The sequence below is a fragment of the Mchenga conophoros genome, linkage group LG23 (genome assembly GCF_057382185.1).
Source record: "Mchenga conophoros isolate Kocher_MC1m ecotype Shallow Benthic linkage group LG23, M_conophoros_male_GT1.1, whole genome shotgun sequence".
Taxonomy (NCBI): Eukaryota; Metazoa; Chordata; class Actinopteri; order Cichliformes; family Cichlidae; genus Mchenga; species Mchenga conophoros.
This window is the reverse complement of record NC_140547.1, coordinates 48,051,625-48,064,077: the sequence shown is the minus strand read 5'-3', so window position 1 is coordinate 48,064,077 and position 12,453 is coordinate 48,051,625. Positions and strand designations below refer to the sequence as shown.

The window sequence follows — 12,453 nt, the reverse complement described above, 5'->3', positions numbered from 1 at the left end:
GGAAAGCCTCTAGGGCCCTTCGTCTCAATCCGGTGAAGAAACCAACTGAGCCACAGGTACTCATCAGAATGGCTGGTAAAGTGTTGTCTACCCTGCTGGGTGTAATGGCTTTGATGTCATCATGGTCAGCTGTGGAGACCCTGTATGTCCAAGGAAACCACACCCAATACCCTCATGGCTATTCTACAAACTTTTGGTGGCAGTTTATGAATACAACTGCTCACTTGAACAATAGGACGGACTGCTATGTGTGTGCTCATATGCCGTTATCCGCATATACATCTGGACTGTGGCCGTACAGCATACCAGAGGACAGGAGTTGGTGTCTGTTGGGCTTAGCAACTCATCCTGGCAAAAGAGTCCTCTGGTCCCAGGCCAACTATAGTACACCTCTGAACATCACCTGGAGTAAGTCGCCACTTATAGATGTGAATTGTTCTGAGCAAACTGACTTATTGGCCTGGCCTCAAGTGTCAGACCCACTGCCAGACATAATATTGCTGAACAAGCTGAATACAGCTCAACTGCCGTTGTGTGTGATGAACAATGGATCACTGTCAGTGGGGGAGCTGCCGCTTCGTTTATGTGGATACATATACACCTACTGCCCTCCAGAGAATGAGAGCAGGTGTATGAAATGCTTGACCAGTGCAAAGTGAGCTGAGAACTTGACATTAAGGAGGACTGAATGCAAGTCCAACCGGGCTTACAGGATACCAGTAAAAGCAAAGAGTCAGAAGTGGACAGGATGTGCAAGGATGGTGCCGAGCAGTAAAGGAACAAGAGTTTTGGCTGATTGGTATTTCTTGTGTGGACATAAAGCCTATCTATCACTCCCTGAGGGATGGGGAGGATTGTGTGCCGTGGTGAAGTTATCGGATCATGTCTTCTTCATGGACAGAGTTGAACATCACCCTAGCAACCGACGGAAGCGTGAGGTGAATATAGCCTCACCTAACTCTTTTGGAGTGACAGTAGACACTGGAGTGCCACGAGAATTCCGCATTTGGAGTGGAGGAGCTAAATTCTTCCAAAGTTTGATCCCAAACATCGGAGTTGCAGAGGTGCGGGATCATGTGGAGATCAACCGATATGCCTTACTGCGACACATTAATCTCACTAAGACTCTGGGAACAGCCTTAGCGGAGGAGCAAAAGGCCATCAGAACGATGGTACTGCAGAACAGGCTGACCCTAGACTTGATAACAGCATCACAAGGAGGAGTGTGTAAGCTGATTGGAGAGACATGTTGTACGTTTATTCCGGATGGATATACGACTGGAGGAGACATTTATGAGGCACTGCAGAACTTAACTGCTCTGCAGAAATATGTGGCGGACCACACATCAGGAGGAGACACGTCACAAGGCTGGATAGCCTGGTTGACATCTGGACCATGGTGGAATATGTTTCTAAAGTTTTTGACTCCCATTCTTACATTATTGGCTTTGCTTTGCTTGTTTACAGGTTGCATCTTGCCATGTGTAAGATCGATGGTGAATAAAATGATTGCTAACACCTTTACCAATTTCATACTGTTGCAGCAGAGTGACATGGATGCTAAGGCTAATATGTGTGTATGAAATGAAGCCTGCACTGAAAATGTTGACAAGTGGTGTAGAGCTGAAGATATATATATGCCGTATAGCCTTAAAAAATGACAATACAGGGTGGTGATGATGGGTTTAGATTTTATTATTGTCATTTGTATTAGGAAATATTTAACCATATATTCTTAGAGGTGTATAATCAATTGTGTAGTGATAGGATGTGTGATCTTTAGCAGGCTGCAGGGGCTTGGTGTGTATTCCACACTGGAATGCACACCCACATCCTGGGAGCACGAGAGAGGTCGTACCTTCTCTTATTGTTTTATGGCAGGATTAACGTAGCTACGTCTGTTCTAGTCTAAGTGCTTTTTGTTTAGATGAACTGCTGGACTTCCTCACCATGTTATCTAGGGTGAACCATCTAGGGTGAAGGGGGGTCTACCCTCTTCCTGACCAAGGATGTTATATGACCCTTTGATCAGCAGTACCACACACACACACACACACACACACACACACACACACACACAGTATTCTTTGTTCACATGTATACCTATGTGAGATGCTATATGTTAATGACCCTATGCATATTCATGTAACCACAATAAAAGGAGTGCTATGGGGAGCCTGGCTTAGAGTCTGATGGTGGTCAAGTGGTGGAACGACGCTTGGCTCCAGCCAGGTCTCCCTCATGCATGAGTAAACCAGAGAACTTTGGTGCCTTGTGTCTTGCTTTTTGCTGCGTAGCAGATTGTCCTTAACGTTCCAGTGGATAGGTTCAAACTACAAACCTATCACTTTCACTTCAGCTTCACCACAAGCACAAGCAGAGCAGCCCACTGCCTGCATGGCTGGGACAGCGCCCCCTGGTGACTGTAAACCACTACAACATGTAGACGGCCGTCTGCAGGCTGGATGTAGCACCACCGCAGAGACGTGCTGCAGCTCTGTTTAGTTACCCAGCTGACAGCAGAGGCTGTAGTTTACTGTTACCAACATGGAAAACTGAAGCTTCACCAGCTGGAGCTACAGAGCTGGAGAACAAAGGAGACTGAGAGGCCAGAATGATGTGGGAGGAAACATCAAGAGCCTGTTTGAAAGGAGACACATGTGGATGCTGTGCCAGTCTGTGGTCTGTCAGAAGTCAGCTGAGTCACACTGCAAGAAGCTGCAGAATCTCAGAGGAGGAGATTTGGAAGTGTTTGTGGGACAAACTGGACTCAAAGAAAGAAGATGTTTGTGAAGTCTTTGGTGGAGGTGAGCAGTGTGAAGCAGAACACATGCAGATGAATCAGGAGGTCAGCATCAGTGTCTCCTTGTGGTGGACGGTAAAAGAATCAGAGCCAACGCTCCTGTCCACCCTCGGCATGAAGCAGTGCTGTTTCTGAAACAGGAGGACAAGTCCAGAGAAGACAGAGGAAGCAAAGATGAGGGTGGGACAGGACAGCAGGACTTCCTTCACACCTGCAGCTCCATCACACTGCTGTAGGTCCTCTTCATCACACACGTACCTGCAGCCTGTCTTCAAGTCCAGGAGTCACCTCCACACAGTGTAGAAGCCTCCTGTGCAGACCATGGAGTCCAGCCTCTGTCAGGGAAGTCGGCACTAAAGCCTGAAAGACTTCAATCTGTCTCTGCTCCACCCGAGAAAGACCAGCACCGTACTTGTTGTGCATTCAAGGGGGGAACATCAGCGCTGCATCGTGGGAACAACACCGCAGGAACAAAGACACAGCACGGCCGATGAAGGACGAGGACAAAGGAAAGGTGAGTGAGAAGACCCTGGTGGTGTGGACGGACCTGCAGGGGCTCCAAGACTGAGGAGCAGAGACGTCCATGTACCAGCTGAGGATGCTGCAGTGATCCAGGGAGCTCGGTCCAATCTGAGGCCGTGTGAACTACGTGGACCACAGTTTCTTCACAGACTTCAGCCACGTGAACATCTGGAGATCCAACAGTGTACGAGCTGTGAGCCATCAGCTGTTTCTCTCATCAGCTGCTGTAATGAGAGCTGCTGGAATCATCTCGAGCAGCAGGAAATCACTGATGTTGTTTCTAACCAAAGATATGGGACTGAGCTCCGCTGAGCTCCTTCTACTTTCATCCAGATAGAAACTGCTACAGTCTGCTGATTATTGCTTTGCCTCCATCACACGAGCTCTTTATCCTGTTCTTCACTCTCATTGGTTCTTTGTCTGCTTGTTTTTACAACAGTAGTCTTCTGATTGGTCAAAGACAATCAGCTGTGACTAAATGTAGCTCCTACAGCAGTGATGGGAATAACTACTGAAGCTAATCCAGTATCAAAGCTCAGGAATCAGCAGCTCCCACCTCGTTTTCTTTCAACAACTATTTTTAGCTGCTGTGTTTTTGTGTTTCTGCAGACCTCAGACATCCTGCTGCTCTGGACAACTTTTTCATTCTTTTGTATCATTATTTTGCTTTTCTTTTATTATTATGTTATATGTATTAATATGTGAAACACTTATTCTTTGTGTTTTTGCTTTGCTCCTGTCAAACTGCTTTAATAAAATCTGCTGCACACTAAACTGTGGACGTTCCCTTTTTAACCCTTTGTGAAACAATAAAGGTTTAAATCTGAGTATTCATCTATGTTAGTGTTTAATGGGTCTAATAGGTTGCTTTGGCCTTTCCCAGTAATATCTTCCCTTGCAGTCTGTGGTCCAGGCTTCTAAAACCATCCCAGGTTAACAAGAACTACAATCTAGAGGAGAGCTGCCATAACAGGTGTGACTGATGAGATCTGACCTGCAACGTTACTCAGGTTTGTTTGTATCAGGACAAGCAGGGAAGCCGCCTGGACGTCAAAGTAGTTAGAGCTGGGCGAGTGTCCTCACCCACATCGGCTTCACAACTCTGCATCATCTACTGAGTAAGACTCAGAGCATCAGAGATTAGAAGGTCTACAAAGAGCTGAACCAGACTTCCTGTATAAAGGTTTTAGTTCCACAGATCGACAGTGTCAGCACAACTAAAACGTGGAGACTGACCTCAGAGTTTCAATTTGATGTTGTGGATTCTCCAGAAGAACACACAGATGCTTCACTCCTGAATCCTGCAGCTTGTGGTAGCTCAGCTCCACCTCTCTGGGATACGAAGGGTTGAGCTTCAGCACTGCTTCCAGATAATCACAGCTGATCTCTGACAAATCACAGCGCTCCAATCTGTATAGAGAATGAAAGATGTAAGTTTATTAGACAAAGTGCTTGAAATCATTCAGTGTTTCATCATCTGTTCAGAGCTGAAGAAGGTTCAGAATGTAGAAGTTTAGAAAATGGAAACTCCAAACAGCTGAAGCCAACAGGAAGCAGCTTCAAACAAACACAACAAGAGAAAAAACTCTGAATGTTTCACATTAAAGTCGTACATTTCTAACAAGAGTGTTTTAAAGACAGAGTCACTGATGATCATCTTCTGCCCAGTAAAACTTTGGTTTTCCACATGTGAGTGTTAATGATGCACAAAGACTGTGAGTGCAAAGAGGGAGCGAGGAGGATGACAGAGAGATGGTACAGGAGCATCAAGAACCCGGCGAGGAAATGAGCAGAAGGACTTTGGAGCCTGTTGGATTGAAGCTTTCACAGAGACGTGTTTGACTGGACACCACCAGGACAGACTTTTAATCCCAGGATTTGGATGAGCTTTCTGTCTTTATGGTCACAAATGATGCTGTAACTCTGTGAATGTCCTGGAACTGTCAGCAGTGTGGTTACGTCCTTTTGACCTGAGTTTCCACAGCTCTTATAACAGCAGTGTACATTCAGACTGAGACACGCTTCAGTCTGTATGGACCTGTTTCTGTAGCTGCCACCATCATTCTACGGTCGTGTCCAAATTCATGGGCTGCATCCTCCCGAGGACCCGGCCTTTGCGGTCTACGTGGGCTGGGTCCTCAGAAGGTCGGGTAGGCTGGAAATAAACGGCTGGGGAAATTGGACGGTCTAGCCTTCTGATTAGCGTCACCGCTGTCTCGGTGGAGTTTAATAAACTCAGCCGTCTGCTCCTTGCTATCTAAAATATAACAGGACACTGGCGTAAATTCTCGACCGTCTCATACTTCTGTTTAATCAGTTTTCTGTTTGACGTTTAGTCAGCTCTGTAAAGACCAAGGAGGAACCCACCTGGGGGATTAATAAAGTTTTATTTTATCTAATCTAATCTAATAACTTTAATCTCAGCCAAACCGATTTACTCACGAACAAACAAAACACTGAAAGAAGCCCAACAATAACATTTTGAGGTTGTCTAAGTGACTTATATATCACGTTTAACCTGAGTAGCGAAAGTCCGCGGTGATCTGAAAATGATGTGCCGGGAGTTGTGCCGTTCTCGGCGGCTTCAGTGACCCTCGAGCTCCCGGCGAGCTATCGAGCTGGTGGGTAGCAGACGTCTCCGAAAACGTCGAAGCACTTTTGCAAATATGCGGTATCTTGATAAACCGAGCAGATATTTGATGTTTACACAGCTACTTTCTCGCCTGAAAATATGTTAAAAGTTTATTTTGTGACCGAAAAAGATTAGTATGAGTCATTTTAAAACTTAGTAGCGGCTGCCATTGTTGGAAACTGGAGTTTGGCTGGGCCGCGCTATGAATTCTGGGATATGGTAGGCCACGAAGGACACACCCGACCCATCCTTCAAATTCGGGGAAAAGGAGGACGCATTTGTTGGCTGCATTCGGAGGAGTCTACGAATTTGGACAGCCTTCGACGTGTCGCTGTGACGTAATCGGTCTACAAATGCGGCCTCAGGAGGATGCAGCCCATGAATTTGGACACGACCTACATGTTTGTACATCAGCTTATCAAATACTGTCTGCTGTCTTCATTTATTACTCTTCACCTGCTTCACTGTCACTGTGTGGGCGGAGCTGTCTGAGCCCTGCCCACACAGACACAGCTCCTCTCTGGAGCAAAACTTCTGCTTCATCTCCGCCTCTTTTCTTCATCCTCCACCTCTCTTTTCTCTTCTTCGGTGTTCTGCAGCCACAGAGCCTCACAGCCATTAGCACGCCCATACCTGAGCAGCTAGCATTACCCAGCATGCCGTGCAGCAGTGTCAGTTTGTAAATGTGCAAGAATTCCTGCTCCAAACTGTTTCACAGAGTGCTGTGTGCCGTGACCTTTGACCTGCTAAAGACAGTCAGCTGTGGATTATTCATTGTTGTGTCTGATACTTAGAACTGTGAGGAAGAAGCTACACAGTTAATCAGGGTCCCCTCTCTCTGAATCAGGAAAGGTGGGCAGGCCGCGTGTGGGCCGCGGGCCATACGTTGAGTATCACTGTTTGAAATGTGAACATTGTTCTGCTGCAGTCAATGGACTAAACCAGAGAAGAAGAAAACAGACTTTACCATGAAGATCCTCAGTGTGGATCAGTATAATATCAGCCTGATGTCTGCAGTTTAGTGTCAGCACAACTTTCACATCATATTCATCTCAGCACAACTAAAACATGCTGACTGACCTCAGAGTTTCAAATCGACATCGTGGATTCTCCAGCAAATCACACAGATGCTTCACTCCTGAACCCTTCAGGTTGCTGTAGGTTCCACTCAGGTCCACCTCTGTGGGATACGAGGGGTTGGACTTCAGTGCTGCTGCCAGATAATCAACGCCAATATCTGACAAACCACAGCCCATCAATCTGTATAAAGAATGAAAGATGTAAGTTTATTAGACAAAGTGCTTGAAATCATTCAGTGTTTCATCATCTGTTCAGAGCTGAAGAAGGTTCAGAATGTAGAAGTTTAGAAAATGGAAACTCCAAACAGCTGAAGCCAACAGGAAGCAGCTTCAAACAAACACAACAAGAGAAAAAACTCTGAATGTTTCACATTAAAGTCGTACATTTCTCATAAAAACAGGACGAAGACTTGAAAAAGTCGTGTTTTTCCTTCCAGGAACCACATGGCTTCACTTTTAAAGGTGAAGTGTGACAGAAATGGACATATTGAAATCAATGATATCAAAGCTGGAATCAAATGAGTCCAAGTCTTCTGCTGATTCAGCATCACATTCATCTTTGCTCCTTGTTCTGCATTCCCACCATAAATATAAAGAGGCAAAACTCACATTTTCCAAAATCCTCTTTAAGCTTCGACAATAAAGGAAGATAGTTTTATACAAGTCTTTGTGGTTTTCTTGTCACCCAGATGCCCGAGTACTTAAACTTGTTATAGCTGGGTTTAAAAGGGGCTAAAATACACAAAACTCCCCAGTTGTCGTACAGATATACTTTGCCTCGCTCTTCCCAAAATTCACTTTATATCCAGAAATTGTCCCAAATTCCTTAAGTATGCATTAAGGTGACCTTGAGGCTCTTAAAAGCGCCTATAAATAAAACGTATTATTATTATTATTGTAAGTCTATCCAAAAGTTTGTGGAGGCTGTTCGATGGGTTGGAAATAAATAAAATCATGTCGTCGGCATAAAGAGAGACTTCATGTTCGATACCCCCTCGATGTTTTCCCTCAACACCAACACATTGTCTCAGAGCAACAGCTAGCGGTTCAATGGCAAAAAGGAGACAGAGGGCATCCCTGTCCTGGGGGGCAGATTATTGTTAGTCTGGACGGCTGTTAGAGGGGAGCAATACAATACTTTTATCCAAGATACAAAATTAAAGACACATTTTTTAAGCGTATAAAAAAAAAAAATCCCATCTCACCCGATCCAACGCCTTTTCTGCGTCAAGCCAAATGACAGTTTCCAATGTATCACCTTTAACATGGGTATAAATGATATTTAATAGAGCTCTAATGTTCAAAAAATAGTGCCTAATAAAGCCCGTCTGGTGAAATAATGGAGGACAAATACTTGTGTAAGCGACGGGCCAACACTTGAGCCAGGATCTTGGTGTCTGTGTTGAACAAAGATATTAAACGACATGAACGACAATCTAAATGGTCTTTTTCCTGTTTTACAATTAAACACATCACTGCTTGATGCATTGTTGGAGGCAACGACTGTGAGAGGAAGGATTCTTCAAAAGTTGATTTTAACAGTGAATTCAGTCGGTCAGAAAACTTTATGAAAAAATCAGATGGATACCCGTCGGGGCAGCAGATTTTCCAGACTGCATGCTCCGTACGACCGTTTCAATTCCAACATTAGAGACAGGTTCCTCCAGACTAGCGATCGCATCTTCTCCCAAGGAGGGAATATCAAACACCTTATTGAAATCATTGTGGATCTCAAGGATAGTTGGTTAGCTGTTCTTAGTCGTAGCTGGTGAGCTGATAACTCGCCTGTTTTTTCTCCATGTCCATAAGCGTAGCTGCAACTTTGACTCAGCCTGTTTTGTAGATATGAGATTGTCTTCAGTTTGTCATTGTAACCGCTGTGTATATAATACAGGCTCAGGAGAGTGGCTGTACACAGCATGTAGTTTAGTGTCACGGTCGCAGTAGCTGACCGTATGGAGAGTGTGTGGAGGACTCAGGCGCAGACACTGGCGCAGACATGAAACTGAGTTTTGAACGAAAAGCGAGCCTTTATTTCGGCTGAAGACATCAAACAAGGCAGAATCACAGTGAAGAGAACTAAACTGGGGAACTAATACTATAATAAATCATGAAGACACGGAAAGCTATGGCTAAGAATACAAAAGACTGGGCATGAAAATATGGAGGGTGGGAACACAGACGATGCGACACAGAGACTAAATACACATGAGGGATGATCAAGTTCCAAAGATTAAAACTGTCAAAACTGCAGGGGGGATTGGCTGTTCCAAACCTGAAATATTATTTCTGGGCAGCTCAGATGAGACCCCTGACTGTATGGGTGCGGGATTTGTCTGAAACTCAGTGGCTAAACATTGAGAAGACAATGTGCGAAAGATCATTGGAATCCCTGCTTTGTTCTAACATTTCAATTAAAAATGTGCATATGGGGGAACGGACGAGGGTCACACTAAAGATTTGGCGTAGAATCAAACAATCATTTGGTCTTCCAAAAGAAATTTCAATGTTATCAAGCCTCTCCTCCCTGCAGGGTTTTTCTCCTATTGTGGAAGACTCTGGCTTCAGAGCATGGTCACATAGCGGGCTTCATAAACTTTGTCATGTTGTGAGGAATGGGCACCTGAGCTCATTTGAACAGTTGAGGTCAGTTTCGGCTTCCTTCTTCTGACTTTTTTAGATTTCTGCAGCTAAGAAGCCTTTTGACAAAACATAAAGAATGGAGGCAAGTTTTGGAGCCCTCACCCATTGAGGAAATATTTCTAAAAACATTTCAAAGTAATTCCTCCCCAAAATTAATCACTCATTTTTATAACGCATTTATGAGTTTCAATACAAATGCAACTTTGGATATTAAGGCAAGGTGGGAAGCTGAGACTGGCACTCAAATCTCAGAGGACACCTGGGAAGAGGTGTTCGGTGAAGCCCATCTGGTGACTAATTCTGGGCTGTGGAGAGAATTTAAATGGAAGGTGGTCATGAGATATTTTAGAACCCCAGAGATAATGGCCAAAATGAAGCCTACAAATCCTGACACCTGCTGGCGAAATTGTGGTACTTCTTTAGGAACCCACTCACATATATTCTGGTCATGCCCAAAAATCTGCTCACTTTGGAATGACATATTTAAAGTCTTCAGTACAGTTTTCCAACAACCATTAACAAAAGACCAACAGTTAGCCATTTTAGGAGTCTTACCAAATGGTTTTGCGGGAAACAATAAAAAGTATCTCTTAAGAATCTTACAGCAGCACTAAAGTGTATCACTATTAAATGGCTGAATCTTGACCCACCTTCATATAATATGTGGATTGATAAAGCAAGAGAAATTTACCAGATGGAGGAAATAACATCTGCTCTGCGGATTCAGAGAGAATTGTTTACTGAGCGTTGGCGACCCATACATGCTTTACTGTTTCAATAATTTAGCATAGGTCTGTTTCGTTTTGTCCATTTACGGCTAAGTTTGTCACATGTTATTTAATATTACATAAAGTTTTTGTTTTCTTTTTGTTTTTGTTGTTGTCTGTTTGTTTGCTTGCTTGGGTTTTGTTTTGCTTCCCAGTTTTGTTTTGTGCTTCCTAATTGCAGTTCTTATTTTAATCTACATTTCTGCATTGCGGTTCCTGTAACTGTCCTACTTGTGAACACTGACAAGTACAAGTTGTAATGTTGTAAATTATAATAAAAATTTAGTTAAAAAAAAAAAAGAACATTAAAGTCGTACATTTCTCATAAAAACAGGACAAAGACTTGAAAAAGTCGTGTTTTCCCTTCCAGGAACCACATGGCTTCACTTTTAAAGGTGAAGTGTGAAAGAAATGGACATATTTGAAGTCCAACACCTTTTTCCAGTCACATTATTAAAGCAGAAAAACTACAAGCTCATTTTCATTCCAACAAGTCATCTTCTGACCTGGACTAACAACACTGGTCTCTATGTGCAGCTGGCTGTGAGACCAGTGCTCAGGGAGCGTCTACAAAGTGCAACACTGAAAGAACATCACACACTCATTTGCTTCCAGCACTTTCACACAAACATCTACTGTCATTATTGTCACCAAACTCTGTGGATCCTTTATTGCAAATTCAAATGGGATCAAATGGTCAGACAAAAGAGGGTTATGAGGAAATATGATGAAATGTTGTGTATTAGCAGCAAGTTATTGAATCATTTTCCTCAGAAACCAAACAAAATGATTGACAAACATGTTTTTACAAACTCAGTGTTGGACTTGGATCAGCAGGATAAGCTGATGTTTAAAGGCATTTGAGTCTCGCCGTATGAGAGTCCAGTTCTTACTCAATATTTATGGATGATGTTCTTTCAGTGTTGCACTTTGTAGACGCTCCCTGAGCCTCACAGCCAGCTGCACATGGACCAGCTGACATTACCCAGCATTAGAGGTGGCTGTAAAAAATTCATGTTCCCATTTAAATGGTTTTAATTTGAATAAAACGATGTTGATTCATTCAATCCTGAATCGATGTTTAATATAAATGTATTTTGCCAGAATCTCAGGTTAAAGCTCACAAACTATTTCAACAAGCAGCAAACAGCTAAAACAGTAAATGAGAGCAGCTAAACACACAAAGATGGAAACACAGAGCGTGGATCGTTCACTCGACGGCACGTACACGGACACGCCGTCGGGGCTGAAAGTGGACAGCTCACAGATCCTGAAGCTGCAGGTTTCATCTGTCTCCAACCAAAACTGAGTGAAGCAGCAGCAAAAGAAGATCCAAACTCTGCTTCACGTTTGATCAATATGCTCATGAATTTTCTCTGACTTTGGCTGTTCCTGCCTGCACAGCTCTCTCTCTCTCAGTGTACTCCAAGAACAGCTTCAAACATCTGTTTCTGCATCATTCACTGTTTATTAGCCACCAGTCTGCTGTTGTGTTCAGTGCTGTCGGCCTCTGACAGTAAAGCCTCATTTCTGCTGTTCCATGGAAACTTTTTAAAATGATGACAGATTACAAACTCTCAGCTGTGTCTGTAATCAAACCTCTGTAACTTTGCTTCACTTCAGCAGCATCAGCTCATGTTCACATGTTGATTCATGGTTTTCATGGTTGATTTACCTCATTTTTTCAAAAATGACCTCTGACAGGAAAGTCTCATTTCTGCTGCTCAACACTGAAGAAATGTAAACTTTTCAAAATGATGACAAATTGGAAAACACCTAAACCCAGGAGATGTAACCCTTCTCTCTGGGGCGGAGGCAAGCGGACCACCTCTTTGATTAGAGCTGTGTCTCTAATCAAAGCAGAGATGGAACAATGCCACCTTTTTTTTTTAATATCTTGCTGCATTTTGTATAAGTTCATACTCAAGTTTAAAAAATCTAAACACTAAAGCTGTTCTGTTATACCTGTCTGCAAAAACACACTGCAGCCAAAACATTAGACAATAC

General features: G+C 43.5%; 1 protein-coding gene and 1 pseudogene across 1 annotated transcript in view; one reads left to right on the top strand and one right to left on the bottom strand.

Annotated features, from left to right (window-relative positions):
* LOC146548200 (ribonuclease inhibitor-like) overlaps window positions 1-8,655 on the bottom strand; it is a 32,116-nt gene extending 23,461 nt beyond the window's left edge. The window contains exons 1-2 of the mRNA XM_085265038.1: window positions 8,625-8,655; window positions 7,038-7,137 (exon numbers count right to left, since the gene is read on the bottom strand). Coding sequence (XP_085121164.1) covers window positions 7,038-7,137; window positions 8,625-8,655 — 131 coding nt within the window. The remainder of the gene's footprint in view (window positions 1-7,037; window positions 7,138-8,624) is intronic.
* On the top strand, window positions 41-1,607 carry LOC146548201 (uncharacterized; annotated as a pseudogene).
* Window positions 8,656-12,453: the final 3,798 nt, after the last annotated feature.